At 57.8% G+C, this 11,746-nt stretch overlaps 1 protein-coding gene across 1 annotated transcript; it reads left to right on the top strand.

Moving 5' to 3' along the window:
- Positions 1-3,205: 3,205 nt before the first annotated feature.
- On the top strand, positions 3,206-11,423 carry LOC119089885 (zinc finger protein 425). Its single transcript, XM_037212692.1, has 6 exons — positions 3,206-3,212; positions 3,958-4,751; positions 4,848-5,188; positions 5,673-5,879; positions 6,276-6,427; positions 11,416-11,423. Exons 1-6 carry the CDS (start codon positions 3,206-3,208, stop codon positions 11,421-11,423), a joined length of 1,509 nt encoding a protein of 502 aa, XP_037068587.1.
- The last annotated feature ends 323 nt before the right edge of the window (positions 11,424-11,746 follow it).

Raw genomic sequence — 11,746 nt, 5'->3', positions numbered from 1 at the left:
ATATATATATATATTCCGATGGGGACGTAGTAGTGACAACAAAATCTCTGCGGGGGCGGTGCAAAATGATTTTTTACCTCGTGTCCTTTTACTCGCCCTCCATAGATCAATTTGTTAAAGTTGCTCGGTGCTGGGAGTAGCTCCCCTACCCTCCGCCTCTTATCAGCCGGCGCTGGTACACAGTCCGGCTTGAGCCACGGCTGACGGGGAAGAGCGGAGCTCGCGCTTATGAGCGCTCCGCTGCAGTAGGACGCGCCGCCGTTCACGCCAGAGCGTGGAGGCGGCCGCAGCCCGGCGCGCGGCGGAGACTGCTGAGGCGGCGCGGCGGCGGCCGAGGCTGCCGTCAGACCAGCCGCGTGTCGACGGGGCAGGTGGGGTGGCGGGGTCGCGGAGTTCCGGGTCGATCACTGACGGCGCACGCCCACCCACAGCTCCCGTTACCAGGCTGGTTTGCCGCTGACGGGAACGCAACGCCCACTGCGGTCTGCACAGTCCCAGCTCAGGCGGGGACCTTCAGTGTGCGGAGGCGGTGTAGGACAGGGTCATCGGCACTATTTTTAGCGGCCCGACGACGCGTTGAACTTCGGAATGTGGGGAGCGTGACAGCACTACACATGTGGAATAAGCGCCGCCACTGAATGGACGCCAGGAGCAACCTAATGGGCGCATTCGGCCGTCAAGGGCAAATCGTGCAGACCTGGAAGTGTGCATGAATTACGTCACGTGGACTGTTCGCGCCTTTAAAATCGTGTGAGAGAGAGGAAAATGACCGGTCATATACAGGAAATGGGCGAACCATGTTAGCAAGCCCCCGAGGAGCTGTACAGTCCCTTTCGGGCCAACAGTCGTGAAGCGGCAATCGGTCGCCTGTATATCGTCAGTGTGCCGTGGGCGTGTTGATAGTGAGAGCTTGTTACTGCCTGTCGCTTATTGGGTCGCACTCCGCTGGTTCGTGGCCAGTCTGAGGGTGGTGGGATGTCTGGTGTCAGTCTGAAGGCAGTCTCTATGGTCTGCTATCGATGTAACCCGATACGGTCGCACCGCTGGTTCGTGACCGGTCTGAGGGTGGTGGGATGCCTGGTGTCAGTCTGAAGGCAGTCTCTTTAGTCTGTTGTCGATGTAGCCCGGTGCAGTCGCACCGCTGGTTCGTGGCCAGTCTGAGGGTGATGGGATGCCTGGTGTCAGTCTGAAGGCAGTCTCTATGGTCTGCTGTCGATGTGGCCCGGTGCAGGGCCGACCGGCTGGCGGTGGGCCGGACAGCCCCGCGCCGACTGCGCAGCAGGTTCGGAGCTCCGCCCGGTGACCAGTCCGCCCCCGCGCCGCGTCCCGCCCGTGGGTGGTGAGCCCGGGCTGGGCGTCGGCCGCCGGAGCCTCTCCCGCCCCCGCACTAGGCGGGTCAGCTGCACCTGTCCCTCCACCCCAGCACCACACGGGTCAGCTGTGCCTGTCCCCTCCACCCCAGTACCACACGGGTCAGCTGTGCTTGCCCCTCCACCCCAGTACCACACGGGTCAGCTGTGCCTATCCCCTCCACCCCTGCACCACACGGGTCAGCTGTGCCTATCCCCTCCATCCCAGCACCACACGGGTCAGCTGGACCTGTCCTCTCCACCCCTGCACCATACGGGTCAGCTGTGCCTATCCCCTCCACCCCAGCACCACACGGGTCAGCTGGACCTGTCCCCTCCACCCCTGCACCATACGGGTCACCTGTACCTGCCCCTCCAACCCAGTACCACACGGGTCACGTGTACCTGTCCCTCCATCTGTTTGGATAGTGGGCATTAAGGGGCGATGAGTTCGGATAGTGGAATTAACGAGGAAACTGTTGAAAATATCATTAAGAAAACGATTAGGCACTGGTGTTTATCACTTACGATTATTTTCGTTTCCTTTTTCTTTATGATTTGGTGCGACTTCCTTGCAGGAGATTCAGCCTTTCTGTTTTAAGGGATGGAAAAGAATGAGCTGACTCCTAGGCATTGATACCATAGCAACGGAAAACAAGCATGTGCAATGCGATAGAAGTGCAGTTTGGCCGAAAACTGCAACAACAGTCAAATGACGTGGGAATAGGTCACTTAAAGCTGCAGTTAGTAGATCTAAGCTAATGATTCTAAACAGCAGTTTCTTCTTTGTACACCATCCAACGACCTGTGAGCACCATTAATGGCTAAAACGCCACGCACGTATTTTGGAGGAAATGAATATGATAATTAACGTAAAATTTTGGGAGCGTAATTTTCACACACTTTTTCTTAGCGAAATCCTTAATCGCTTTAAATCCGACCCCTTAATCCAGCTGTCGCCTTGAACATAAGTGCAGGAACGTCCCAGAGATTAGATCGGCCAACCAATTTTGAAGTAGATTCTTTCGATTCGTCGCCGCACGGCTAATGTACGGTACTCGTGAAAATGCGTGGCCATAACACCCATGAATCTCACTGGTCCGATGCCAGTGTTCTTGAATATCTTAAAATTGATGTGGACTCTAAACGTCTGTGCTGGGATGGGGATTGATATTGCACCAGCGTGATTCGGGCATCGTCGATATATTCGATATGCGCGCCCGACAACCGTGTCACACAGCGAGTTCGCGGGGCATCCCTGTGTCTCCGCTTGAGGGCCTATCGTTCGCTACAATGCCACCGTATACGGGACTTTCGAAAGATCATATGGGGCAAACTCGTACCTCGGGCAAACTCGTCTGTGCCCGTACCTGAAACATTGGCGAAAGTGTAGCCCGTGTATTGGGGAGGGGGAGAGGAGGGGGGAGGTGGGGGGGGGGAGGGGTATGACGGTGGTGTGATTTCTCATCGCTGTTGTGTTAAGGATGTGTCACTACTTCTCAATCGCATTGCTTCTGAGCTGATCATGTTTCAGTGCGTGATGTGGCATCTGTTAATGAAGAATTTTGATGCGATGCATGCACTAGATGTGTCTGTTCCAGTATTTTTCGACCGCAGTGTTTCCTTGCAAATGCCCTTGCAGTGCCCGATGCGCACTGTATCAAATAATAGTGGACCACAAACATTTTGCGACTTTGCAGTGCTTAGACTATGTGAGCATTCACGGACTAATTTACATGTGTCGACCGTCCTTTGAAAATATTATTTCAACATTCACCCCTCGAGTGTTCCGTCGGAAATTCACCCGCCATTTCTTTTTTATCTCAGACTTTCACGCTAGGTAATCCCTTCACTAAATGGCACGTGCGTTTTCTAGTTGAATTGTATCCTTAACGTTGAATGTATTCTTGTAGACATGTGCACTTCAAAGTGGTAAATATAACTGAAACATTATTTAAAGTTCAAGCAAAGCCTTACCACTGCATAGCTTCCCAAGGATTCTGTTCAGCTCGATTGCTCGCTTGAATACGTTTTCGCGATCGTGAAAAACTCCGAAGTCTGTGCAAACCAGCGAACAAGACATACTCTGGTTCGTTTTTGCCTGTGTGGCTGCGTTCGCTTGCTCTCTTCGCACTCTCGCTGCATCTGAATGCTATGCCATTTTAAACATATGCCCGTCTTTGTCTTTCCCCTTCGTTTCAGATGTGCCAGATATGTCCACTTGGGCCGTACTGTCTGCCCCCCCCCCCCTTTCATATGCGCAAGATGGGTTCACCTGGACTTTACTCACCACGATTGATAATGCCATCTCGATTTTAGAATTAAAAGCATTCATATTATCTTTAACCTTCATTGCACGTGGTGTATGTGAACGATCAGTCGAGGCGCCCTGATGCTTCGCTTTGTACATGGTGGCCGAGCGATTCGAGCATACTCAGTCCTCGTTAGCCGACAGAGCCAGGGAAGCCTGAAAGCCTCGCTCCCCACTCACATCCCGCCTCGACACTGGTTCCACCACTGACTTGGCCCTGGTCGTTTCGTGTGCGGCAGGTCGCGATGGCGGCGATGAACGGCGCGGCCGGCCTCATGGAGGCGATCTCGGCGCGCCTACGCCGCGGTGACGTCACGCTGGAGCGGGCCGACAGCAGCGGCGACCTGTCGGCCGGGCCGGCAGAGCTGCGCTGGCACGACGCGCCCATCGCCACGTACAGCGGCGAGCAGCGCCTGTTCCGCTGCGGTCAATGTCCGGTCACGGCCTTCGTGGCCCGCCCCATGGCAGAACACTGGCTGGGCACGCACGCCGACTTCAAGGCGTTCCAGTGCCCGCACTGTCCGTACATGAGCTCGTGGCAGCGCTGCGTGCGCATGCACCTGGTGCGCCACCACGGCGACCGCGTCTCGGAAGTGTCCGAGTTCAACAACAGCAACGTCATGACTGAGATCCTGGACCGGCTGGCGGTGCTGAAGCGGCAGGGCGAGCAGCAGGCGCCGACCTCGCCTCCCGAGGAGGAGGCGGCCGACGGCGCCGAGGAGGCGTCCGGCAAGCGGCACCATTGTCCTTACTGTCCGTACTCGACACACCGGCGCGACCTCTACAACCGGCACGAAAACATTCACAAGTCGGACAAGCCGTTCCAGTGCTACATCTGTCAGCGCATGTTCAACCGTGCCGACCACGTGAAGAAGCACTTTCTGCGCATCCACCGCGACGACCCGTACGACGTGACTCGCATTCGGCGCATCCCGCCCAAGACGCTGACGGCACAGGTGTACTACACTCGCGCGCCGGCCATCGCCGCCGAGCGGCACATCAAGCCACGCGCCAAGGCGACGCCGCCGCCGCCCTCACCGCCGCTGGCCCGCGAGGAGACCAAGCCGCTCGTGCTCAGCCCGAACGCGAGGGTGGTGTCGCGGCGCGGCAGCGGCGGCGGTGGGGGCGGCGGCGGCCGGAAAGGGGCGCCGCAGGCAGCCGCCTCGCCGACCGGCACCGCCGACCAGAAGGAGAACCGCCAGCAGCCGCTGGGCGGCTCGGTGCCGGTGTCGGACGCGGCAGACGATGGGGCCGGCGGTGACGCGGCCGAGCCTGCCGAGCGGGCCGGCCGCCAGGGCTCTTTCGCCTGCGCCGAGTGTCCCTGGCGCGGCTTCGACTCGTGGTGCCTGAAGCGGCACATGAACACGCACACAAAGCCCTACACGTGCCCGCTGTGTCCGTACAAGGCGGCGCGCTCGGAGCGACTCACCTGGCACGCCTCCAAGGTACACGCCAAGAAGATCTGCATCAAGTGTTTCTTCGTCTGCGACGACCCGGTGGCGCTCAGCATGCACCAGCTCAACACCCAGTGAGTGATGCCACGTGCTGACCGGCCCGCCGTCGGTGGGATGAATGTGGCTGGGAGACTATGAGAAATACCAGGAGTTTTAGTCGATAACCGATGTGATAAACGACACGATGTTTTCCCGTCTAGCGTGCATCACAGAGAGTCCGCGCCAGAACGTTCATTCGCGCATTCGGACCAACGCTGCGGCTTCTGCAATAGTGTCGGGCTGTGTTTATGTGCTACCACTGCCTCTAATGATCTGCGCTTCCGAAGGTAAACAACTTGCATCTTGCATCACTGGTGGCAAACTGGCATCGCGGTAATGACCATAAATTTCACGCAGATGTTTGGCATTGTAGGAAAGAAGACTGTCAATGATGATATTTTCTACGATAACCCCGATATGGGACCGACGAATGATTGGACGGATGAACTGGCGATACCGGCAGATGATGGGAACACTGTCCGCTGTCATCTGACCGGCGTGCCGTGTCTGCTGTTCCAGTCAGAACGGTCAGAGTCGGCAGGGCTTCACGTGCGTCATGTGCGCCAGCAGCTTCCAGCTGCACGCCGAGCTGGAGGCGCACATGGTGACCGACCATGGCCGTCAGATGCTCGACTGCGCCGTCTGCCTGTTCCGCACCACGGACCCGGCCGTGCTGACCGACCACGTCCGGTACAGCCACCAGCGCGGCAGGGGCAGCCCGCCGCCGCCGGCACCGGCGCCGGCCGCGCCCGTCATCCTCAACGTGCCGTCCGTGCGCAGCGAGCCGACGCCATCGCCGCCGCCGGCCGAGCCGGAGCCGCCGACGCCGGCGCCGGCGCCGATGCCGGCGCTGCCGCTGCCGCTGCCGCCGGGGCCGGCGCCGGACTGCGAGCTGTGCCGGCTGGTGCGGCCGCCGCTGGTCTGCGTGCACGGCGGCCGCCGGCTGCGCTGCCAGGCGGCGCGCTGCCGGTTCGAGACGGTCGGCGACGGCCCGCTGGAGGCGCACGTGGCCGAGCGGCACGCGGACGGCGCGCTGCGCTGCCCGCACTGCGCGGCGCCGCTCGGCTCGGTGCTGGAGTTCTGTTTGCACTGGCCGCTGCACCACGTGTCGCTGTGCTGGAGCTGCGCCGAGCTGACCGAGCAGCACTTCGGCGTGCTACCGCCGCCGCCGCCGCCGGCCGCCGAGCCACCGGCCGCCATCGACTGCGCCTCCTTCCTCCGCCTGGAGATGACCGAGCAGGAGGAGGACGACGACGAGGAGGCGCTCTTCACAGGTGAGGAGGACGAGGAGCCGGCCGCCAAGAGGAGCCGCAAGCAGCCGCGGCCGCAGCGCCGGGCGGCCTCGCCGTGCGGCGGCGCCTCCGAGGCCGGCGCCAGGCAGCGCCGGCCCTGACCAAGTCCGGCGGCACGGTGGCGGCACCGGCACGCCCCAGCGCTAACCGAGGCACACGGAGGATAGAGAAGGCAGGTCTGCGAATGTCTCTGGGGTGGGTGAGATGAACACCCGGAACGGTCCGAGGGAGAAGGGCGAGCCGGAGAGCGAGGACAATGGTCACAAAACAACATGATGGACGCTGATGCCCGTCGTGTTGGGCTTACGTATTGCTCAAAATGATGTGGTTGAATTCATGGTGTATATGGAAAGGTGGAATCTCTCGTGGCCAATCACTTCCGTATGAGCCGTGTTCTTCAGGGAAAATAACTTGCTATAGTGCGATGCATTGCCTCTAGTCATGTGTGTCATGTACAACGTAGAGTCCAAGAGTGTGTGCAGTAGCGGTAGGTAGTTAGGTAGGTTAATGTTTCGTTTCCACCCTTCAATGAGTGTGAAAATATCAATGCTACTTTCTGTTGTATTCAATTGAGAAAGCGTGATGGATGTACGTATTGTGTGAGCAAGATGTTTTCTCAACGAAGGAGGCCTAACAGCATGCATGAGGTTATTTTCATACTTCATTACATCGAGCCATATCTAAATGAAACGAGCACTTTCCTCAATCCATGTGCCTAATATTGATCTTCAGAAAAGCATATATATCCGATGGAGAGACAAATATTTTTGTACTTCTAAAGCATAAGAAACAGCCTATCCATGAGGAGGCAAAATAAATGAAGCCGATCACGAATGAAAACGTGCATTCTGGGAACATTAGACAACGGGTGCCCGGTGGATTGTGGTTCCGATGTGCCATAAGCGCCCGGTCTGTGCAGTTTCAATGGAAACGGCACCGCTGGGAACAACGAGTGATGAGGTTAGAGTGTGGACGCATTGCATGTGCTCACCCTTTTGACATCTGGAGCGTCATGCGCATGGCTGACACATCTTTGCACATTCTGTCACACTTCAGTATGTGCATGGATCAGGCATTTCCAGCAGGAGTGGACTTCAGCATGGAATCAAAATGTACAAATGTAGTTGCACCAATGCAAACGACTGAATGTTTTGTGTGACTTTTTGTATTGGAGGCGTTTGTTAAATAAATGAAACAGCTGACAGTGCTTGTGCTGTGTGGGTGCAACGTGACATCCGCAGTAAACGCGCACTAAAGCCCTAATTAACAACAAAAAAAGCGAGCAACTACGTCTTCAGGGCACCGGGTGACTACGGCAAAACAGGATCGAGTAAAAACAGGTCGGAGTAACCCCCCCCCCCCCCCTTCACTCTGTTATTCAGTGTCGCGTCGATAGCTTGGTCAGCGTCACACAACGGGCTTTGATGCGTCCACTGTTCCAGGAAAGGGACAGGGGGCCAGGGGAACCAGATGGGAAAGGAGGGAGGGGGGGGGGGGGGTATGGCGGCGTCCACCGGCTTCCGTCAGGGCTGGTGTCCCAATCCGGGATGAAATGCTTTGGGACCCCGTAACGGTGGTACCGTGGAGCTGTACTTGGACTTGCAATGCCTGACTGTTGCTGGTACCCGACATACCGTCCTACGCTGAAAACGCCAACAGCTGATACTTCAGCACCGGGACCAGCTGAGCATAGGCGGTGCTAGCTGGGCGCCCCTGTGTCTGCGGTCCGGGCCAGTGGCGGTGCCAGGATTCGTAGGACTCGGGATCAGCGGGCCTTGCCCGGCGGAGAGCGGTCGGGCCTGAGGTGCCGCAATCCGCTGTCCTCGAGCAGACCAGCCTCGTTGGGCTCAGGACGACTCAGAGCAGGGCTGATGTCAAGCTCAGGACGGCTCAGAGTAGACCAGCCTCGTTGAGCTCAGGACGGCGCAGAGCAGGGCTGCTCTTCTATCTCCCCGTCGTTTACCTCTAACCTTCACTTAGCTTGGTGCGTTCCCATACTGCAGGTACGAAATGCTCAAGGTATAAAATGGGCGTCTTAACACACGGCCCAGGGGTGCTATATTGCTCAGTTTTAGCCTCAATCGATGGTGCGAGGATGCAGACACGACTCTTACTTCTGTGAAAACGCCCTGGCCGCCTATCGATCTGGTTTGCTTTGCGTAAGTTGCTAAGTGCGTGTCAATGTTCAAGCCACACGCAGCGGTAGGTGGATACAGAGAAACGTCCGCTTCCGGTCGTGTTCGTAAAGCCCCACTCGAGTAGGTGCTACTATCCTAATCGTTAAATCTAAAGGGGGCCGTTGAATGACAGCATGCAGGTAATGAACCGAGCAATTGACCTTGTACGTGTTGGGGTTAACGACTCGGAAGTCCTCCACCGAGGACATTCACGACATTTTAGAACAGTTTAAGGGCCCGATGCAACGCTCAGGGGTCCCGTGCGGCGGTCTGGCACTGCCAATGAGGTCATGGATCGACTCCCAAAAGTGACCTGAAGGCGCTAGGCCGCCAGCAGGCTCCGGGACGATCCCAGAGGCTCGCCACATTTCCGGCGGGAACTTGAAACGTGCCATGCTGCTGGAAGGTCTGTCGTGTTGGCGATGTTAGAAGAGCTTGTAAAAATCACTGTGCATCAGACACAGTTGCAAACTCCCAGCAGGGCACTCAATGGGCATGTTGGCACCGGGGCACATACTCCCGTATAATTTTTTTACATAAGTTAATGCGACTAAACGTCGAATAAACGTCGAAGGTCGTCGGATTTGGTCTATAGAAAGTAGTAGAAATGATCAGTGCCCTGTGGTCAGATGGCTCCAATGAAGCCAAACCACTGATGTTTAGTTACAGTTCTACACATGATTTTAGAAATATTGCCCTCGTTTGTCGTATCATGTTATGCTTCGGCTCGTTCGTTCTGAAGTTAGTTTAGCATTTCAATTGTAATCAACGTCTATCCCTTGACCCGCATTGCATATTAAAATATACGTCTATGATCGTCACGAATTTGGATTTCGGGAACTCGTCACGGAACTCGTTCGTGCTCATGCTGTGCAACAGATAGCAGCAGTTCAACAACAGAGAGCAACAGAGAACACAGCAGTTCACCGTCGGAGTCCGCGAGACGGCGCGGGAACCGTTCCGGGCCGGGGCTGGGGAGGGAGAGGGGGGAGGGGAGGGGCGGTCCAGCCCTGACTCAGCTCAGAGGCGGGCCGTTGCAGATGTGGTCCTCTGGAGACAGAGGGGTGCACCCCAGCCTCCGGCTAGACCGGGGGAGGGGGGCCGCCGTCCCCCTTGGCGAGCCGCCGAATCAATACCAGACGGCGGCAGGGGGAGGCAGGCGAGGGGAGGGGAGGGGACACGTCACCCCCGCGCTCCAGACCCCGACCGAAACGCGATCAATACCGGCGGCGGGAGGTGGGGTGGCGGGAGGAGCGACCACAGCTGAGGCTGGGGCCGGGCCGGCCGCCGCCACCGCACCCGGCCAAGGTCCGCCGCTGCTGGGCTGGGGTTGAAGGCATGGCGCCTGTCGGGGGCAGCCCAGCCCGACCAGCCGACGTCCCCCTGTGCATGGTGGTTGGTTGGCCACGAGACCACAATGGTCCGTGATGGGACGTGTAAGATGCAAGACGTAGGGAGTAACTCCGGAGTGGCGTGAGAGTAGGTGTATGGCGGAACTCGGGAGTGGCGTGAGAGTGGATGTATGGGATAACTCCGGAGTGGTGTGAAAGTGGATGTATGGGCGAACTCCGGACTGGCGTGAGAGTGGATACACGGGGGAACTCTGGAGAGCCGTGGGGGTGGATACATGGCGTGCATCGTCATTTCGCCTTTGTCGTGTCGTCCTGGTGAGGGTAGACGGTGCCTGAGAGCTGCTCAATAACCATTGGTTGTGCCGATTAATCGACAGTACAGCATCACATACTGCCTATTATTACGAACATCTGCTCCGTCTGGTATGCGACTAGCCTTACCTGACGGCCAGGCTAGTGCAGCTCTGTGCAGGCGTAGTAGTTTAGCTGGCTCGACTCGTCGCTCGGGTTGCATCACTTGCTTCACTTGGTGATGCAGGTGCATATCACCACAGTCAATCAGGAGATGTGATACCGCCGTAGTCTCAGGCTCGCCGGAACCTCATTTGACGGACAGATCGCTCGTGAGCATCGCAGTAGTAGTCAACTGTTTGATTGCGGTTCGAACGGCCGCAGTCGACGACGAGAACCAGGGTAGTTCAAGAGCCGGAAACAAGCTGGCCGAGCCACCACGGTCCCGTTTCCAACAGCAACTGCGTGCTGTGTAACCTTTATCCATGATACGTGATCAAAGCATACCCTTGACATGCAGTCCTTGACTCGACAACCGGCGCACAAATGTGCTACAAAAGGGCTGCGATCCCCATAGTTGCTGGCGCCTCGCCCCTCTCCCAAAACGCCAGTTTCTCCCAGAACGCCAGTTTGGACCTCTGATCATCAACAAAGCCTCTCTGGCCGCCAATCCCAACGACGCCCCTGTTTGGGCACGCCATCCTCAAGCATGCCCTGCTGTCCTACTGTGACCCGCGTTACAGCCCGATACATGCTGCAAAGCGGCAAACCATGCTTGCAGCTGGCCTCGGATTTAGCAGCGCCACACGCCACCACCGCTCAAGCCCGCAACGGCGGGCCACTACAAGCTCTTGATCCGCTAAACGATAGCTCACCGCGTCGTGGTACTGGTGTGCTCTGGGTCGCCACGGTGACGGTACAATCAATCTCGGGCGGCCGGGCTCTGAGGATTCTGAGGAGCCGGTCACGTGTTCTGCTCAACAGGGCTGGTCCGGCGGGGAGGCACTGGCTGCCGACTTCGGACTCGGGTCACGGGCGGGTCACGGCATACGCCGTCAGCCAGAGCCTCCGTCACTGCATTACCGACCGCGGGCGACAAATGTGACGGCGCAGAACGCCGTGCGCGGTAACGTTGACTTCTATCCGACAGGCGCGTAGCGAGGACGTTCCAAACTCAGAGCCCGAGGCTCAGAGAGCTGTGCTCAGAGCCTGCTGTGCTCTTGCCGTGCTCCTCCAGGTCGATCTTGTTCGACCGGGCTAGGTCTGGTCAGAGTGGCGACGGCTACACCTTTTATGCGAGCGCTGACGGCCAAGACCACCTGCCAGGGGGGGGGGGGGGGGGGGCGGGTGCGTGACACGTGATATACTTCGGCGAAAGTTCCTGGTGAACTGGCACTGCTCTGCTGAAGAGTTCATGGTCTTCGTCACGAACTGCGTTCAAAAAAGTTCTGATTGTAATTTTCTCGAAGACGTCAGGAAAA

The sequence above is a fragment of the Pollicipes pollicipes genome, unplaced genomic scaffold, assembly GCF_011947565.3.
Source record: "Pollicipes pollicipes isolate AB1234 unplaced genomic scaffold, Ppol_2.1 Scaffold_3087;HRSCAF=3621_pilon_pilon_pilon, whole genome shotgun sequence".
Classification (NCBI taxonomy): Eukaryota; Metazoa; Arthropoda; class Thecostraca; order Pollicipedomorpha; family Pollicipedidae; genus Pollicipes; species Pollicipes pollicipes.
This window is presented reverse-complemented; position numbering and strand designations above follow the sequence as displayed.

Bases quoted from the DNA above. Each gene is read 5' to 3' on its own strand.
- LOC119089885 (XM_037212692.1), top strand. The intron at 5,189-5,672 runs GTGAGTGATGCC...CTGCTGTTCCAG, and splicing joins ATGCACCAGCTCAACACCCA to TCAGAACGGTCAGAGTCGGC. The intron at 5,880-6,275 runs GCCGGCACCGGC...GCTGTGCTGGAG, and splicing joins GGCAGGGGCAGCCCGCCGCC to CTGCGCCGAGCTGACCGAGC.